This window comes from Bos javanicus, chromosome 6 (genome assembly GCF_032452875.1).
Source record: "Bos javanicus breed banteng chromosome 6, ARS-OSU_banteng_1.0, whole genome shotgun sequence".
In the NCBI taxonomy this organism is placed as follows: Eukaryota; Metazoa; Chordata; class Mammalia; order Artiodactyla; family Bovidae; genus Bos; species Bos javanicus.
The window spans coordinates 65,628,425-65,647,777 of record NC_083873.1 but is presented as its reverse complement, the minus strand read 5'-3'; the positions used below and the strand labels follow the sequence as shown (position 1 = coordinate 65,647,777).

General features: G+C 37.5%; 2 protein-coding genes across 2 annotated transcripts in view; both read left to right on the top strand.

Annotated features, from left to right (window-relative positions):
* The window catches only part of GABRA4 (gamma-aminobutyric acid type A receptor subunit alpha4), a 241,910-nt gene extending 223,245 nt beyond the window's left edge, over positions 1–18,665 (top strand). The window contains exon 11 of the mRNA XM_061420066.1: positions 18,249–18,665. The gene's annotated coding sequence lies outside the window, so the exon portion shown is untranslated. The remainder of the gene's footprint in view (positions 1–18,248) is intronic.
* On the top strand, positions 18,308–18,665 carry LOC133249510 (cytochrome c oxidase subunit 7B2, mitochondrial). The gene has a single exon (XM_061420068.1). It carries the CDS (start codon positions 18,308–18,310, stop codon positions 18,545–18,547), a length of 240 nt encoding a protein of 79 aa, XP_061276052.1. The 3' UTR covers positions 18,548–18,665.
* Positions 18,666–19,353: the final 688 nt, after the last annotated feature.

Here is a 19,353-nt window from a genome sequence, read left to right as displayed (position 1 = left end):
ATAGTAGATCAGGCACTCTATCTATCAGATCTAGGCTCTTAAATCTATTTCTCACTTCCACTGTATAATCATAAGGGATTTGATTTAGGTCATTCCTGAATGGTCTAGTGGTTTTCCTTACTTTCTTCAATTTCAGGCTGAATTTGGCAATAAGGAGTTCATGGTCTGAGCCACAGTCAGTTCCTGGTCTTGTTTTTGCTGACTGTATAGAGCTTTTCCATCTTTGGCTGCAAAGAATATAATTAATCGGATTTTGGTGTTGACCATCTGGTAATGTCCATGTATAGAGTCTTCTCTTGTGTTGTTGGAAGAGAGTGTTTGTTATGACCAGTGCATTTTCTTGGCAAAACTCTATTAGTCTTTGCCCTGCTTCACTCCGTATTCCAAGGCCAAATTTGCCTGTTACTCCAGCTGTTTCTTGACTTCCTACTTTTGCATTCCAGTCCCCTATAATGAAAAGGACATCTTTTTGGGTGTTAGTTCTAAAAGGTCTTATAGGTCTTCATAGAGACCTACAGTAGATAGAGTCAGGACAAGTTGAACTGTAAAATGAAAGTACTATCTCCAGTTTATCAGGCTACTGTGTGCGCCAAAATTTCGTTCTTCATCAGTGCAAGAGTATTATTAGACCTAATGTAACATTTCTAGTGAACCATGTATCTTGTTGTTGTGGTTCAGTTGTTAAGTTGTGTCTAACATTTTGAGACCCCATGGACTGCAGCATGCCAGGCTTTCTTGTCCTTCACCATCTCCTGGAGTTTACTCAAATTCATGTCCATTGAGTTGGTTATTCCATCCAACCATCTCACCTTGTATCACCCCCTTCTCCTCCTGCCCTCCATCTTTCCCAGCATCAGGTTCTTTTCCAATGAGTAAGTTCTTCGCATCAGGTGACCAAAGTATTGGAACTTTAGCTTCAGCATCAGTCCTTCCAGTGAGTAATCAGGGTTGGTTTCCTTTAAGGTTGACTGGTTTGATCTCCTTGCTGTCCAAGGGATTCTCAAGAGTCTTCTCCAGTAGCACAGTTCAAAAGCATTAATTCTTTGGCACTCAGCCTTCTTTCTGGTCCAAGTCTCACATCTGTACATGACTACTGGGGAAACTATAGCTTTGACTCTGCAGGCCTTTGTTGGCAAAGTGATGTCTCTGCTTTTTAATACACTGTCTGGGTTTGTCATACCTTTTCTTAGGAGCAAGTGTCTTTTAATTTCATGGCAGCAGTCACTGTCTAACTCATATTTTCATTGAAAAATTATTTCTAATATATTTTATTCTAAATAAGCCCTCTGATATATATTTCTATGGTTATGTGCTGTGTGCATATGTAATTATTCCTGAAATGTGCATTTCTGACTGCATGCATGCTAAGCCACTTCTGTCGTGTCTGACTCTTTGTGACCCTATGGACTGTATAGCCTGCCAGGCTCCACTGTCCATGGGATTTTCCAGGCGGGAATACTGGAGCAGATTGCCATGTCCTCCCCTGGGGAATCTTTGCAACCCAGGGATCGAACCCACGTGTCTTATGTCCCCTGTATTGGTAGGTGGATTCTTTACCACTAGTGCCACCTAGGAAGCCCATGCATTTCTGATTAATAAAATTCAAATGCTAACATCCCCTAGGATATTAACTGAGGTTAAATCATTTACATATATATTATACTATTTTTATTTAAACGTTTCAACAGTAAGTCATCTGAGAGTCTCATAAAGATTTGTCAGTGTGGATGTGATACAGTCATGTTTCTGCTTTTAGATTGCTTATGAAGGAGGGTTCAACATATACAAGTCAAAAAAATGTGATACAGAACATTAACAAAATGAAAGATGAAAATCATATGATCACCTCAATAGATGCAGAAAAGGCATTTGACAAAATTTGAAATCATTTTATGACAAAAACTCTCAAAACATTTGAGTATAGCATCAGTTCAGTTCAGTCGCTCAGTCGTGTCCAACTCCCTGCAACCCCATGAATCGCAGCACTCCAGGCCTCCCTGTCCATCACCAACTCCCGGAGTTTATTCAAATTCATGTCCTTCGAGTCGGTGATGCCATCCAGCCATCTCGTCCTCTGTTGTCCCCTTCTCCTGCCCCCAATCCCTTCCAGCATCAGAGTATTTTCCAATGAGTCAATTCTTCACATGTGGTGGCCAGACTATTGCAGTTTCAGCTTTAGCATCAGTCCTTCCAGTGAACACCCAGGACTGATCTCCTTTAGAATGGACTGGTTGGATCTCCTTGCAGTCCAAGGGACTCTCAAGAGTCTTCTCCAACACCACAGTTCAAAAGCATCAATTCTTTGGCGCTCAGGTTTGTTCACAGCCCAACTCTCATATCCATACATGACCACTGGAAAAACCATAGCCTTGACTAGATGGACCTTTGTTGGCAAAGTAATGTCTCTGCTTTTTAATATGCTATCTAGGTTGGTCATAACTTTCTCAAAATAATAGAGACCATGTATGAGAAGCCCAGAACTATCATACTCAAAGGTGAAAAGCTGAAAGTTTTTCCTCCATGATCAGGAACAATTCAAGGGTGCACTCTTTTGCCACTTTTATTTAACATAGTATTAGAAGTCCTAACCAAAGCAATCTGACAGGAAATGTAAATAAATTAAAGGCACAAGTTGGAAACCAAGAAGTAAAATTGTCTCTATTTTCAGATAACATGGTACTTCATGTAGAAAATTCTGTAGAATCCCCCCTAATTTTTTTTTCAGTAAAGTTGCAGAATATGAAATCAACATACAAAAATAAATTACATTTCTATATATTAATAATGAACTATCTATAAAAGAAAACAATTCCATTTACAATATCATTAAAAACAATAAAATATCTAGGAATAAATTTAACTAAAGAAGTGAAAGACCTCTGAAAACTGTGACAGTGATGAAAGAAATTGAGGGAGACACAGATGAAAGATATCACATATTTATGGATTGGAAGAACTTAATATTATAAAAATGTCCACACTACCAAGTGATATATATAGTCTATGCAATTTTCCCAAATACCAATAGTATTTTTCAAAAAAATAGAAAAATAATCTTAACATTTTTATGGAACTATAAGGACCATAATTACCAAAAGCAATCTTGAGAAAGAACAAAACTGGATGCATCACACTCACTTATTTCAAACTGTATTATAAATAGTAATCAAAACAATATGTACTGGCATAAAAACAGACACATAAGACCAGGGGAACTGAGCAGAGAAGCCAGAAATATACCTACGCATATATCGTCAAATAATTTTAACAAGAGCACAAAAAACACACACTGGGGAAAAGATAATCTCTTCAATAAATGGTATTGGGAAAATTGTATATTCACATGCTAAAGAATTAAACTAGAACCTGATTTTATATCACTCGTAAAATTTAACTTGAAATGGATTACAGACTTAAATGTAAGACCTGAAATCATGAAACTCTCCTATAAGAAAGCATATGGAAGAAGCTCCAAGTTGTTGGTCTTGGCAATGATTTTTTAAATTTTGAGACCAAGCCACAGGCAACAACAACAACAAAAAAAATAGAGCTATATCAAAGTAAAAAGATTCTGTAAAGCAAAAGGAACAAAATGAAAAGGCTAGTTGTGGAATGGGAGAAAAATATTTGGGAACCATATATCTAAGGGATATATATAAGAGGTAATATACAGGATAAGGGATTAATATACAGGATATATAAAGAATTTATGCAATTCAATAGCAAATAAATAACCCAGTTAAAAAATGGGCAAAGAATCGGAAAAGACATTTATCCAAAGAAGATGTACAGATGGTCAGTAGGTACATGAAAACGTGTTCAAGGTCGCCACTCAGGAAAATGCAAATCAAAACCATAATGAATTATCACCTCACATATGTTAGGATGAGAGCAAAGTCACTCAGTCATGTCTGACTCTTTGCGACCCCATGGACTGTAGCCTACCAGGATTCTCCATCCATCGGATTTTCCATCAATGTGTATTTTCCAGGCAAGAGTACTGGTGCTAAGTCACTTCAGTCATGTCCGACTCTGTGCAGCCCCATAGACGGCAGCCCACCAGGCTGCCCCGTCCCTGGGATTCTCCAGGCAAGAACACTGGAGTGGGTTGCCGTTTCCTTCTCCAATGCATGAAAGTGAAAAGTGAAAGTGAAGTTGCTCAGTCGTGTCTGACTCTTAGCGACCCCATGGACTGCAGCCCACCTGGCTCCTCCATCCATGGGATTTTCCAGGCAAGAGTACTGGAGTGGGGTGCCATTGCCTTCTCCAGGGGATCTTCCTGACCCAGGGATCGAACCCAGATCTCCTGCATTGTAAGCGGATGCTTTACCGTCTGAGCCACAAGGGAAGCCCCATGTTAGGATGGCTACTATCAAAAAGGCAGCAGATACCAAGTGTCTTGGAAGATATGGAGAAAAGGGAACACTAATGCACTGATGGTGGGAATATAAATTGGGCTGGAAAACACTATAGAGGTTCCTCAAAAAATAAAAATAGAAATATTATATGATCCAGTAAATCCCATTTCTGGGTATACATCCAAAGGAAACAAAATTTGTGTTTTGAAGAGAGATTTGTACCCCTATGTTTATTGTAGCATTATTCACAATAGCCAAAAATGTGGAAATAATCCTTCTGTTGACAAATAGGTAAGTAAAATGTGGCATATGTTCAGCTATAACAAAAAGGGAAATTCTGCCATTTGGGCCAACATGGATTAACCTAGACTGCATTATGCTGAATGAAAAAGTCAGAGAGAGAAAAACAAATACTCCATAATCTTATTTATAAGTGGAAACTGGAAAAAAACACACAAACACAACTGAACTCATAGCAGCAGAGAGTAGATTGGTAGTTGTCAGGCACAGGGGATGGGGGAAATTGAGAGATGTGTATTCAAGGATGCAAATTTCCAGTTATAAGTTTTGAAACTCTAATTGATAGCTTGTTGTGTATACTAACAATTCTGTACTGTAAAGCTGAAATTTGAAAGTAGATCTTAAATGCCCTCATCTCTCTTTTCCTGTCTCTCCCTCCCTCTCTCACACACACAATGACAACTATGTGAGGTGATGGATGTGTTAACAACCTTCATTGTTGTAGTTCATTTCGCGAAGTACACATACATCAAATTGTCACACTATGTAACTTAAATGTATGCAATGCCATATGTCATTTATACCTCAATAAAACTGGGGGAGACAAAATCACAAAAATCTCAAGCAAAAAGAAATCACTTATGAGCAGTTGGGAGAATAGATAGAGAATGTGGGATGGCAGAGGCACCATTTATGGAAATCATTCACCATTTATGAGGAAAAGTTGAGCTATGATAGAGGCAGTTTGGATAGAAAAAAATTAATGGATTTGAGATGTTTTTAGGATGAAAATGTAAAAGAATCCAGTGCTGTATTAAATGTTTCAAGGGAGTTGAAGGTGTCAAGAATCATTTGTAAGTTTTAAGTTACTCCACCATGTGTGTGGAAGTAATCTTTGCTACGTTAGGAAGCATTAATAAAGACCAGGTTTGAGTGTGGAAGGGAATAAATACACTTAGACCTGTTGATTTTGTAGACATCAAATTATTTTGGATTATTTCATAATATCTTTGAATTAGAATTATCTTAGAGATGTTAAGAAGGCAGTTTAATGTATTGCCCTGTATCTAAGAAGATAGCTTATATGTGGAGACATAATTTGGGAGTCATCTAATTGCCCATTGATGGTATGTTTATTAGTGTGCCTAGGAGTACCTAGCGAGAGAGAAAGCATATATATCCTTGAAGTACTCCTTCACAAAGGACCTATTAGAGAACAACGAGTTTGTAAAGAAGAAATAGCCATAGAAATAGAAAACTTAAGAGATATTATAGAAGCTAATGGAAGAGAAGGTATTCAGAAGAGGGGTGCATCATTGGATTTTATTGTAGCAGAAAAGTCAAGAAAAGGGATTTACTATATCATTTTAGAGACAGAAGAGCCATTATTGCTCTTTGTAATATCTATTTATATTGAATGAGGGTAAACCAGATGGGGTGCAAGGGAAAAAAACTGGAAACTCAGGAAATTTTCAGGGTTCATTAATTGTTTGAAACTAGATCTCTCTTCCATGGAATTGTGTCCTTCTATACATTCTTACATTGTGTGCATGCATGTATGCTAAGTTGCTTCAGTCATGTCCAACTCTGTGCACCCCTATGGACTGTAGCCCATCAGGCTCCTCTGTCCATGGGACTCTCCAGGCAAGAATACTGGAGTGGGTTGCCATGCCCTCCTCCAGGGAATCTTCCTGACCCAGAGATCGAACCCACATCACTTATGTCTCCTGCATTGGCAGGTGGGCTTCCCTGTTGGCTCAGACTGTAAAGAATCCACCTGCAATGTGGGAGACCTGGGTTTGATCCCTGGGTTGGGAACATCCCCTGGAGAAGTGAATGGCTACCCACTCCAGTATTCTTGCCTGGAGGATTCCATGGATAGAGGAGCCTGGCAGGCTAACAACCCATGGGGTCACAAAGAGTTGGATACGACTGAACCACTAAAGCACAGCACACCACAGCACCACCTTGGAAGCCCTTCACATATATCTACAGTTCACATAATGTAAATCGCTGTTTTGGCTTAAGGCTTCCCTGGTGACTCAGACGGTAAATAATCTTCCTGCAATGTGGGAGACCTAGGTTCAATCCCTGGGTTGGGAAGATCCCCTGGAGGACGGCGTGGCAACCCACTCCAGTATTTTTGCCTGGAGAATCCCCATGGTCAGAGGAGCCTGGCAAGCTATAGTCTGTGGGATCAGAAAGACTTGGACATGACTCAGCAACTAAGCATAGCACATTTTGTTGTTGTTCTGGGACTGTTTTCTACAGTCAAATAAATGAATGTTTTATGTAGGAAATCCCCAGCATCATCTAGCTGCTGGGTTTATGTTGTATCAGTAATTTTGGATTTTCCTCATATTTTGACAAATACCATTTGTAAGCACTCACCTAATGTGTGACTTTGGATGTTAGGCATACTTAAAGGGAATACCTTCACAATCTAGCTTAAATTCAGTCCTGGATGAAGCAAGTGCCTATGAAACATGGCTATCATTTATTATCCTGGTATCAATTGCAAGATTTTCTTAGTTATTCTTTCTGGCTCTTTAATATAAATTATGAAGTTATAGGTGACCCTGTAAAATCATGAACTATGAAGTAAAAGCAGGAGCTTGCTTCACTTTGGATATTATTAATTCAAAACACAATTAGATTCTAACAGTCTTAATTCTAATTATTTTGTGTCTGTCCAGTCTTATAAATTGCCTGTATTTGTTCTCAAGTCTCTCAGGCTTATCTGCTATTATTTCTCAGAAACATTAACAAGTTTTTATGATGATTACAATATGATGTTCAGTCTAGATGAAAATGTATTATAGAATTGGCAAAAAGTCAGAAGGAGCTTCATTCCGGTATGATGTTTATGTGCTCCCATTACCGGTGCTGTTGTTATAAATTTGACATTAAAGGAGACCTCTTAATCTGTACATCATCAGACCTGAAGATCACCTTTAAAGAGGAAATGTTTGAAAACTAAATTTTAGTTTTGCTAGTTGGAGAAAAACCCTCAATAAAGCTTTCCACCACCATTCCTTTACATCTGGTTGAGCTTATTTATGAATTTTAGCTCACTCATCCATTACTCCAGGAAGCTTTTACTGAGCTCTTTGGCTGGCATAGATGCCTTTTTTTTTTGGTGGCTTAGCATCTTGATCATATCTGTTATAGAACTTTTCATATTGAAACCTTATCATTATCTGTCTTTCCCACTGAGCGTTCTTGGAAAGAATGGACCTTTCTGATCCATTTTTGTAACTCCAGTGTGTAGCAGGCTGCGGTCACATAATAGGAGCTTAACTGAATCATATTTAAGCATAGAATAGTCATAATACTATTTAGGATTTTCTAGAGGATCATTTCATTATGCAAAAATCTTGAAATGGAAATTTTCAGTTCTGTAAATAAGCGGCAGAAAGAAGAGTGTACATGCTCCCATCCTCACAGTCTCAATTGCTCCTTTTACTGATTTCTCTCTGCCAGTGCAGCATATTTATTTGAAACTTTTGATAATAGAAATAAAATGTTATAGATGGAAAAAGCTGGAGAGAATCTAGTCCATGGATCCCTGTCATTTAATGACTGCATTGCTGTGTTTCCACTCCCTTTCCAATGGACTTGCATTTGGATCAGCTTTTTCTCTCAGTATAGTGGAGATATTTTTTGGTTTTGGTTTTGTTTGTTTGTTGTTTTGGTTTGCCCTTGCCCATTCAGTATGCATTCCACCTTCTTCTGGTAACAGTAACCCATTGCTTATTCAGTGTCCTGATCTAAGGGAGGGCAAAGGATTCATACCTGTTTCTATACTTTGATCTTTGTGCCTCTTTTGTAACTAGCTTACATTACATGGAGAAGGAAATGGCAATCCACTCCAGTATTCATGCCTGGAAAATCTCATGGACCGAGGAGCCTGGTGGGCTGCAGTCCATGGGGTCACAAAGAGTCAGACACGACTGAGCAACTTCACTTATATTAGAAAAATACATACATGTGTTTGATTTTCCCTCAGTTAGAATGTGAATTCAGGAAAGGAGTAGTTTAATCTCTGTATTTACTCTACTCTGTCTTCCTATTTCTACCCATGTTTTTCCTCAACATTTATTTATAGTACTAAGTCATGAATGACCAATCACCAAAAGCTGACTATAAGCATTAATTATCAATTTAAAGTGATGTCTGGGTCTTTCAGATCTTATGGTTTGGATTCAATGAATGTGATAAAATACATAGTCTATATAAGAAGCCCCACAGATCCTCATCAGCTAGGTTCTAAGCTATATATAAATTGTGAAAGTGAAAGTCACTCAGTCCTGTCTGACTCTTTGCGACCCATGGACTATAGAGTTCATGGAATTCTCCAGGCCAGAATTCTGGAGTGGGTAATCTTTCCCTTCTCCAGGGGATCTTCTCAACCCAGGAATCGAACCCAGGTCTCCCGCATTGCAGGCAGACTCTTTGCTAGCTTAGCCACAAGGGAAGCCCACATAAGTTATATGTATAATCAAATTATGGCCTATTTGCATATTAATCTTACTTTTCAAGTTAACAAATGTTCAAAATAATTTAAATTATGCCAGGTTAGTTTAAGAATGCCCATTTAGTCTGTGAAATGTTAGACTCCGTTAGATTAAAGAAAAAGAACGTGAAAGTAACCTCTTTGAAACCAGAATTCTAATTGGAAACCTTAAGATTTCAAAACAAGAATCTGTGTTCTGAATTTCTGTTGCATGTGCTTGGATGGGTAACCTCCCTCAGACTTGCTTTCTTCTTTAGCCTCTTTCCCTCAAGGATTTAAAAGAAAAACTAAAACGAAATATCAGTTCACTAAAGCAGGCACCCTGCCCCAAGGTTTGGCAAAATGCATCCTGTCTTACTGTGTCTTCTGAGGCATCTGCAAGGGAAAAAAAAATCAGTTTACTAAAGTCAGCCCCTCTGGCCAAAGTCTTTCTTACTTCCAAATAATGAATTCTAAATGGAAAGGAAAAAGGAGTAGAATACCAGCATCTTGTTAAAAGTTTCCAAAATTTTATGAAAGCAAAAATAAAAAAATAAATTGTACTGAAAGAACTGGTAAAAAACAACTTGCAAAGTGATCACAGTTACTACTTGAGGGCTGTGAAGTGCTCATCTCATCAAATGATATTTCTCTGCAAATGCTCCATAAGTTGCCCAGGTGATGGCAATAACAAAAGTCTTATTCTGAAAGGTTTTATTTGCAGATATATTTTGAACAGAGTTTAGCAGGACAGAGATAGTCCAAGTAGGAAATAAAATCTGGATTTTTCAGAAACAAGGATGAAAGGATTATTCTGCAGCACTCAATATTCCAATCTAAATGTGGATTTGATCCGAATTAACTTCTGGAATAGACCATTACTGCCCTAATTTTTGACCAGTAGCTGAAAACAATTTTCATGAAAAGTAGAGACACTTTCAAAATTAAAATGTGGTTGATATCTAAAAGTTAAATATTAATATTTTAATTTTTCTCTACTTTTACGTGAATATGAATAAATACTTAAAGACAGGAATACCTTGCACGCTTTTATTTCAAGATTTAAATGAAAGTTTCACATTATGCAAAGAGGGGTCATTGATGCAACTCTAATGGCCATTTAAGAATCATACAATCTTTCTGCTCATAGAGTGTTTAATGAATAAAAAGGTAGATAGGGAAAAACATACACACAAAATATTAAAACTGTAGAAGTCAGATTCACATAGTGAAGGCTAGAGTTAATTGCTGAGAGTGTTAAGATACCCCCAGGCTTACCACACACTCTATACTCCCTGAGTCATATGTTGCAAGTCCCTACAAGGAAGTGATTTGGTTTGCAAGATGCCTCCTGGAGCTATTAAACTATTTAAAATGAGTACAGTGATGTAACAGCATTGAGAACCAGAGACATCCTTTGGTGTTCCCCAAAGTGCGTTCTGGAAAACACTAATATGGAAATACGCTCCAGAGGAAGAAAGCGTGCTGGCTCAACTAAGTTTGGAAATCTCCACATGGCGTTCCTCTCAGAGAATCACTGTATGCGTTAGCACCATACAGGTTTGGGAAATACTTCAGTAAAAAAGAGTTCGACTTTATTACCTGCATATTTACCAAATTTAGATGACACTGAAGTCGTTTAAATAAATAACACTCACTAGCATCAAACAGAGATACTGAAATAGGCATATCTTTAGGGAAATGCTGATAGAAGGTTACTTTACTACTGAAATCAGTGTCAGGCAAGTTAAAAGATATATTATGTATTCCAGTCACTGGATTGGGATATTATTCTTTTAAAGTTTAGAAAATAAATTCTCACATTCCGGTTTCTATGTCAAGTTCTGAGAGTTCCATTGTCATGAGGTGGATGCTCATCTTTACATGCCATGGCAACCAAAAGAACTGTGGTCTAGTGCTGCAGAGCAAAGGACTGGATACAGAAATTTGAAGACTGCAGAAACAAGGGACTGGCATGTTTTAAGATCTTGATTGGGTGAACTGTCCAAGTTCTAATCATTCATCATTAGCATTTGCATTATTCCCTTGCAAACTCTTCCCCACACCAGAGTAATGTCTAAGGTGCAATGTTGACCCCATAACTCATGTTCCTAATGTCTCTCAATGGCTCATTTTCTAGATAAAATTTTCAAAATTTCTGGAATTTATTAAAACCACATTCTTTTTCTTTAAAAAGAAACCACTCTTTCCTTTCCAAGATTAAGTTGGATAAATGCTACACATTTCTCCAGATGTTTCAGTTTACTGAATCCATAGACTCTTTTAGCTGGACCTGACTCTACAACAACCTACAAGCCTTGGAATGCACTTAATATAAAATCTTTTGGGAGTAAGCACAGCAGCTTCCTTTCTGACATTAATACATTGCCTAAAATAACAAGGTCACTTATTTCCAATGTTTGAAATGGATCGTAAGGTAAAAATAACATGGAACTTTGCTGGATCTACTAGAGTTTAAGGGCTTCCCTGGTGGCTCAGCAGTAAAGAATCTGCCTGCAATGTGGCATACTTAGATTTGATCCCCGGGTTGGGAAGATCCCCTGGAGGAGGAAATCGCAACCCACTAAAGTTTAATAAAACAAGATAAAGTTTAACAGAAAACAGTCATGCCATTGACTTGTAGTATGGCGTGGAGAAGAGCCCCCAACCTCTGTGTAACAGTTTTGTTCTGTTATACGTAACTATCAGAAAGGGAGAAAATGAGGATAGTTGAGAGTGCTTTGTGACTAAAGAAAATATAATGGGCACTTCAGGAGAGAAGCACATTAATGTAATCAGTTACATAAAAGGAATTGCCTGAATGAACACCATGGTTAGTCTGAGGATGGATAGAATTGAATCCTTTCAGCATTCTATATAAGATAGAAATAGTCTGCTCACTTTGGCTGTGAGAAGTACCTGAGGGAGAATATATACGTTCTATCCCTTCACTCTTCAAGCACCATTTGCCATTTGAGGGCATTGGCTGGCAAGTTGTCCAGTCTGTCATTTCTCCCTCCTGGCACAATAATCCACCACTGTAATCTGCCTTTGTGTTTGTTCAGGTGACATTCATTTGTGTCACTTTTAGGCTTAATAAAGTGACATAATCCACACCCTTAAACAAATGGCTGCACCATCCATCGATTGAGTAACTCAGGAGGCGATATCATTACATATGAAGTAGACTATTGTTCAACATTTCCATCAGGGGCACTGCTTCATGCAGGGTTCCCAGATCTGTTAGAAAAAGGCTGAAGGCTTAATTGTGATGGGTGACACCACATCGTGTACACTTAATCCCTCCTTGAGCAGCCTAATTTTCTGAGAAATACATAAATGAACAAAGACACTGCCGATTTGGTGCATTTTCATTTCAAGACGATTACCTTTTTACTGTTTCTTATTTTGCGTCAATGTTCTGAAGTTGTTGACGAAGAGTAGAAGAGTAGAAATAAAAGGTGGAAATAAAAGTGTTGCAGTTGAGTAATGGAGTCTAGGAGCCTTAGCTTTGAAAGCATATTATTCGTTATACAGCAGAACACCCGTGTTACTAGTGCTTTTAATGTTTTTAAATGCTACCAAATGTTTCGTTGACTAACCTATTCCCAGAGGTTCCGTATAACTCTTTCAGGTCACTCAGGTACTGCTTTCTAAATTACCGTGGTGGTGAATTCAATTACTGCTGTACTCTTTCAGTGGCCTAAAAGAATAAATGGTCTTCCTAAAATGTTTTTCTCTTTGGAAAGGTCTAGAGTGTTAGGGCTGAATAGGACCTTAGAGATGATCTGATTCAGTGTTCCATAAACTTGTATGATGACAAGATTCTCCTGAGAACTTGTTTTCAAAAATATAGATTCTCAGGCTTCTTCCCTGGATACTCTGTTACAATATATTTGACATGGGGCCCAGGAATCTACATTTTGTGATGAAGATTCCAAATAACTAAGGCGGGTTTGGGAAAAGCCAAATTAGTTCCACTTTTTAATTTTATGGATGAAGAAGCAGATGCCTAGATAGATTAAATGATTCATCTAAATTATACTGCACAGAATATTTTGAAAAATTGAGATTATTTCAGGAAAAAAGTTGTGATGGGCAACTTACATGCATCTCATAGTAGAAAATGTATTTTCTTAAAATTTAAGCCTTCTTTATTGAATAGAACAGTGCTGTTTAGAAGATTGTGACAGTAGTGATGGAAGACACTTGACTGCATACGACAGTGGTTCTCAAGAATGATTTTGCCCCACAGGTGACATTTGGCAATGTCTGGAGATACACTTTGGTGTCACAGCTAAAGAAAAAGAGGTACTACTCGTATGTAGTGTATAGAGACAGAGATGCTACTAAACACACTGCCACACACAAGACATCCTCCTACAGCAAAGAATTACGTGGACCACAGTGTCAATAGTGTCCAAGTTGGGAAACCCTGGTATTAATTGCTTCTTGAGCATTATCTCCCTTTGAGATACTTAATAGGCCTATCTGGGCACATTTGAGAAGTAGGATACAGTTTCCAATTTTCTTCCTGAAATTAGATAGAAAGTCTTATACCAAAGTTAAGCAGGTCATTTATTGACCCATGTCAGGCTATTCTTAGGCTGGGTGAAATTCTTCTTTTTTTTTTTTTAATTTTAGGACGATACAGTAAAATCCTTTTAGGATTCTTCGTCTTTCGTCTACTCAAATATCTAGACCTGTCATTCCTAGTACACCTCAATTATGTCTGCTTTGACCTTTCTGCATTCTGTATCTAGATCACCCAAATTCTAATTCCATGGGATCAGCTAAAAGCTACAGTGTCAATGTCTGCTGAGTTTTAACAGAAATTGAGACAGTTTGGGGCATAATCTTAACCTAAAGGCTAAAGTGAATAGAATACAAATTTACTTAGAGTAACTTATTTTCAAATCAGTATGATTTTTTCCCCTAATATGTCTCAATTTTATCTCCTCTCTGTCCTCAGTACTTAATTCAGATACTCATCATCTTTTTAGTAAACCATTGAAAGAAACACTTAACTAACCTCTTAACTTTTCTGCCACTTTTGCTGTTTTCTTACCATTTTTTCACCTAATCTAATTTGTAAAGTGCTTTTTCCTCCAGATTTTCCCCCACCTTAAAATTTTCCTGATTAAACCAATAGGTAGTTTCTCCCCATCAGTAGAATGTTTCTCAATTGTGGATTACATATGGAATCTTTATAAAGAGGAAAGAAATCATTTTATCTCAGCTGATATCTACTTAATTTGATTGTAATATCACATGTATTTATGTATAAACATAAAATCAAATTCTTCTTTATGTTTAACGTTTAACACAACTATGAAACCAAAACAAATTTTCAAATTAAAAATGAACCAAACTATTCAACAAATAAAATTCAAATTTGCAATATAACTCAGTAAGACAGTTAATATTGTCTTGAAACTAAAGCATTGCTTTCAGTGGCCTTGTGTTCGTTATTTTCAAGTGCCTGTGCTATATGGTAAGCTGTGGTGTGACTGTTCATCTAATTCTTTATTCTGTCCCTGAAATCAGTGCATTATTTAAATATAAAACCTGCCTCTATTCTTTTCATATTAGCCCAGGACAGATAAATGTACACTAGTGCAATTGAAATGCAAAACAAGGATAAACACAGGTACTAGAAATTGATACATCAGCCAGTTCTCATATTATTTTCTTGTATTTATTTATATTGTATTATTATAAAGGGAAAAATCACAGAATTAAGAATTCTTGTAAATTACAGAAAGGCTTTGTGTTTGAGCACTGTTTCCTCAACAGTGGGAAAGACTGACCTATAGAAGTGAGTCCAGATGCCACAGCAAGGCATGTAAAGTCTTCAGTATCCACTGCTGTTCTTTTTTCATCCCTCCAGGCTCATCCATGGTATTTGCTGTTTTAGTACTTATTACTTAGTGTTACAGAGCTCATCAGACTGCCTTGCTGCCATATTATTTCACCTCTCTGTGCTTTTGCTTGTGGTACTTGGTCTACATTTTTTTCCTACCAGTTTTGTTTTTTATGTTTCTTAATCATCGTTCAGATCAAGCCTAGATATCTTTTCCTCTAAAACCATTTCTAGAACCCCGGGGTGAAATGTACCTCTCCTCTGTGGATTAAGGGTACCCAGTGACCTTCCCTAAACTGTCTCCTCCCTTGTGACAGTGCTCTGTCCATCACCTCCCTCTATCAGAGCTACAGTAAGAGTAGGGATGGTGCCACTAGCCCAGGTCCTGTCATACCAGGAATCACTGCAGAAATATATGCATGCATGTATGCATGTATGTATAGTAAGCTGAAGTGACCCATTTTAAACTGAAGACCCATCTCTGGTAACCAGGCTAGCTTTTGTTTCTTTGTATGTATGTTTGTTTCCAATGCTCAGAATTGAATGTACTTTAAGAAAACATGGCATAGTTGAAAATGCACAGTATTTAAAATCAAAGGACTTGATTTCACATCTTGCCCTGTCATTTATTCTTGTGTGTAAGATGGAGATAATCACCATCTCACACTCTTTTTGCGGATGTGCAAAATTTTGGCATAATATTTGGCAAACAGGCATATATGCAATAAATGTTCATTTCTTTCCTATGTTATTGCTTTACTTCTTTTTATGGGCTGTAGGTATTTAAAATTGTTATTGTTACCAGTGAAGTTTCAGATTTATATACCTCCTTATTACAGTTAGATTGAGGACCACTGTTAGTTACATTTTCCTGCACTGTGCTTCTGCTTTACTGTATAAAATAGATGGGACAATCCATCTTTCCTTTTCATCCTCACAGGATACCTCACTCCCTGTAACTATTTATATTTATTCAGAACATATTTTTTTCTTTTATTGCCACAGGCATGAGAGAACCTCTACTTTGTTCTTATTACCTAGAAAAATCTGTCTTCTTCCTTCTCTTTGTAGTCCATTTTCATCAAAAAGCATCTACTTTGAGAAGCATTCTCTTTACCAGCATTGTATTTTTGAATTTTCCTTTTTTATGCTTTCATACAGTTATGAGAATCTATAGCTTCAGTTCTTTGGGTAATAGACTTAAGGCTCTTAGATAACACAAAATTTATTGTAAAAGTAAGTCATGTGGAGTTCAGCAAGATGGAAAATTTCTCTAATCAGTAGGTTCCCAGCTCTTACATGTGTTTTGTAAACAAAAATAGATCAAAGGTAGATATGAAAGCAACTGATTCTGATTTAGCTGATGCTTACAAGGAAAAACAAAAAAAGAATGAAAAGGTGGCAGTTTTTTTATTATAGAATGAAATGACTGTAACTACATAAAGCTACAGAAAGCATTCCTAATATGAAATTCTTAATAATGGACACTTATTGGTACAAGAAAATTCAAACTAGATGGAAAAAAGTGTCACAGATCTGGTGATAGCCAGAGGATGAACTAAGCAGCAGAGGGATACAACCAAGTGTCACTAGAGACAAAGTATTTGAGTTTCAACTTAACATTGAGAGGATAGGAATAGTGAAACCAATTTGTCATAGAGCAGCAGGCATGAGTTGATGACCCACAGGAGATGCCTATTATCACGAATTATTCTCTGGTTCCGTGCCTTCTTAGAGACTGAAAGCTCTGTGGCGCAAGCGCTTTTGTATTGTATTAAGGCTGCACCTGTCATACTCTGATCCATTTCACCTTCAACCAACTCTCTGAACGCCACTCAGACTAAAACTGCAGTGCTTTTTGGTGAAGAGAGTCATGACTAACAGGAAAAAAAAAAAAAAAAAGCTATGAATACTTGAAACATCAGAGGAAATGCATTTGGTTCTGTTTTTACCCTGTTTGTCACAGTCATGAAGAGTACCACTTTACCATCTGGTAGGAAATAAAAGAGAACCTTAGGGTCTTGTTTTCTAAGTTGGGAATAAAATAATTTGAGTTGGAAAATCTCAGTGAACAGTTGAAAGTTCACAAGTACTGACCTCAGGCCCTTTTGTATCCATGTTGCCTGCATTTGGGGTTCAGTTAACGTATGTCATTGCTAGAGACTGAGCACTGTTTGACAGCTTGCACAGAGAAGAGAAATTAATAGAAGGGACTCCTCCATGCATTTCTGCTTCTATACCTCTTTTCAGTGTAACTATCTGTTTGAAAAATTAGAATTATTAGGGCTATTATGGTCATGTACATCTGATTTCATGATTTGGGGTCTTGTTCTCAGTTGGTTTTAACTTCTTATGAGAATACCAATGTTTATTTATATTTCAGATTGACTCAAAAATGTTCTTTCTTAATTTTCATGTCAGCTACTGGGTATGCAAAATTACATTCTTTGTTCTTGAAGATTTTCAGATTACTGGAGGAGAATATAAAGATAATTCTTTAAGAGAATGACAAGACAAGCCATCGGCTGTAAGAAAATATTTGCAAAAGACATATATGATAAAAGACTGTAGATTCATTGCAACAAATCTAACAAATGTGCTATGCTGGTGCAGGATGGTAAAGGCACAGGTTATATGGAGACTTTATACTTTCTATTCAATTTTTTGTGAATCTAAAACTAAAGAACTTAAGTTTGTTTTAAAAATGATTAAACCAATGCATCATGCCAGATGGTGTGAAAGAAGGGTTGTAAGAAGTGTAGAAGCCCAGAGAAGAAGGGCTTATTCAGCCTAGAGGGGTTTCAAGAAGACTTCATAGAACCGATGGCCTTTAGACCAGGATTTAAAGGTAAATAGAAGTTGCCCTGTAGCAAAGTGCAAGGCAAGAATTACAGGTAGAGGAGAAGAAATGAGGAGGTTTCGAAGGGAAGAAAGGAGCAAGAAAAAAAAGAGATATGACATACTTGTGAATGCCTTTTAATTCTGACTGAAATTAGAGTTTTACTGTAGACATAGGCAGGTCATTGGACTAGTGTGGCATGTTGGAAATCTAAGCCATTTTATCAGCTGGACATTTTTGTCTCAGTTTGCCATTGAAGAAATTAAGGCAAAAAGAACTATATGAACTGCCCAAGTTCATATAGCTGGTCAGTGGCAGAGCTAAGACTCAGATCCAGACATCATGAAAACTCAGCTGCCTGACCACACTGCAGGAGATGGTGTGGGTAAAACCTTCAAACTGGGAAGAACTAAATGTAGGTCAGATGTCATTGCCCATTTTTTGTTTTTGCAGGTTTCTTCACAAGGAAATAGACCAGCAGCTTCAATCAACTTCAGTTCTGTCATACCTTCATGATGTTTCCCTTGGTCAGAAATGCACTAAGTAGTCTCAGGATCCGAAGGATTCAACAAATTAGACAGAGTCACTTGAAACACTCACCAGATTTTCATGACAAATACGGTGATATCCTACTAGCCAGTGGAACCTCTTTCTGTCTTGTTACATGGGTATTTCTAGTCACACAGATTGGCATACAGTGGGGCCGTTCCCCTGTTGGCAGAGTCACCCCACAAGAGTGGAATGAAGAGTAGCCATCACAGTTACTGTAAAACAGAATTGTTTCAAGGTCAATTTGTTCTTTAAGCACTCTGCTGCTCATTAAACTATAGCATAATTGAAGAAATAAAATGCATGTGAAACTGTTGAAAAGTCATTGAAAATAGTCATTATTGTGCGTGAAAGCAAGGCAGTAGTGGTATGTATAGATTCCAGGGCATTATGAAGAATAAATATGTGAAAGTAGAATTAATGAAACATGTACTTTTCTGGTTTAATAATTTACATATCCTTCAGCAGATATACATACATAGGTACTTTACAAAGGGGCTTCCTAGGTGGCACTAGTGGTAAAGAATCTCCCTGCCAAATCCAGGAGCTGCAGGAGACTTGGGTTTCATCCCTGAGTCTGGAAGATCCCTGGAAGAAGAAATGGCAACCCACTCCCATATTCTTGCTGGAAGAATGTCATGGACAGAGAAGCCTGCTGGGCTATAGTCCATGGGGTCGCAAAAGAGTAGGACATGAATGAGCATCTGAGCACACACATACTGTTTACAAATTTTACAAATTTTTGTCTGGCAAATCCTATTAAATCTTACTTTAAAACAATTCATAATTGACCATTTTTCCTTCCCCAATCTGAACCAACATACTTTCACTGGGATTATTATAAAAACTTCCTAGCCTGTCTCCTTTTCTTTACACTTGATGACCCCCAAGCCTGCCCCACACCCCCCAACCCAGTCACACACTATTTTAAGGACAACAGCAAGAATGATCATTTCAAAACATTAGTCTAGTTGGGCTTCCGTGGTGGCTCAGACAGTAAAGAATCTGT

Bases quoted from the DNA above. Each gene is read 5' to 3' on its own strand.
- LOC133249510 (XM_061420068.1), top strand. From the start codon at position 18,308: ATGATGTTTCCCTTGGTCAGAAATGCACTAAGTAGTCTCAGGATCCGA.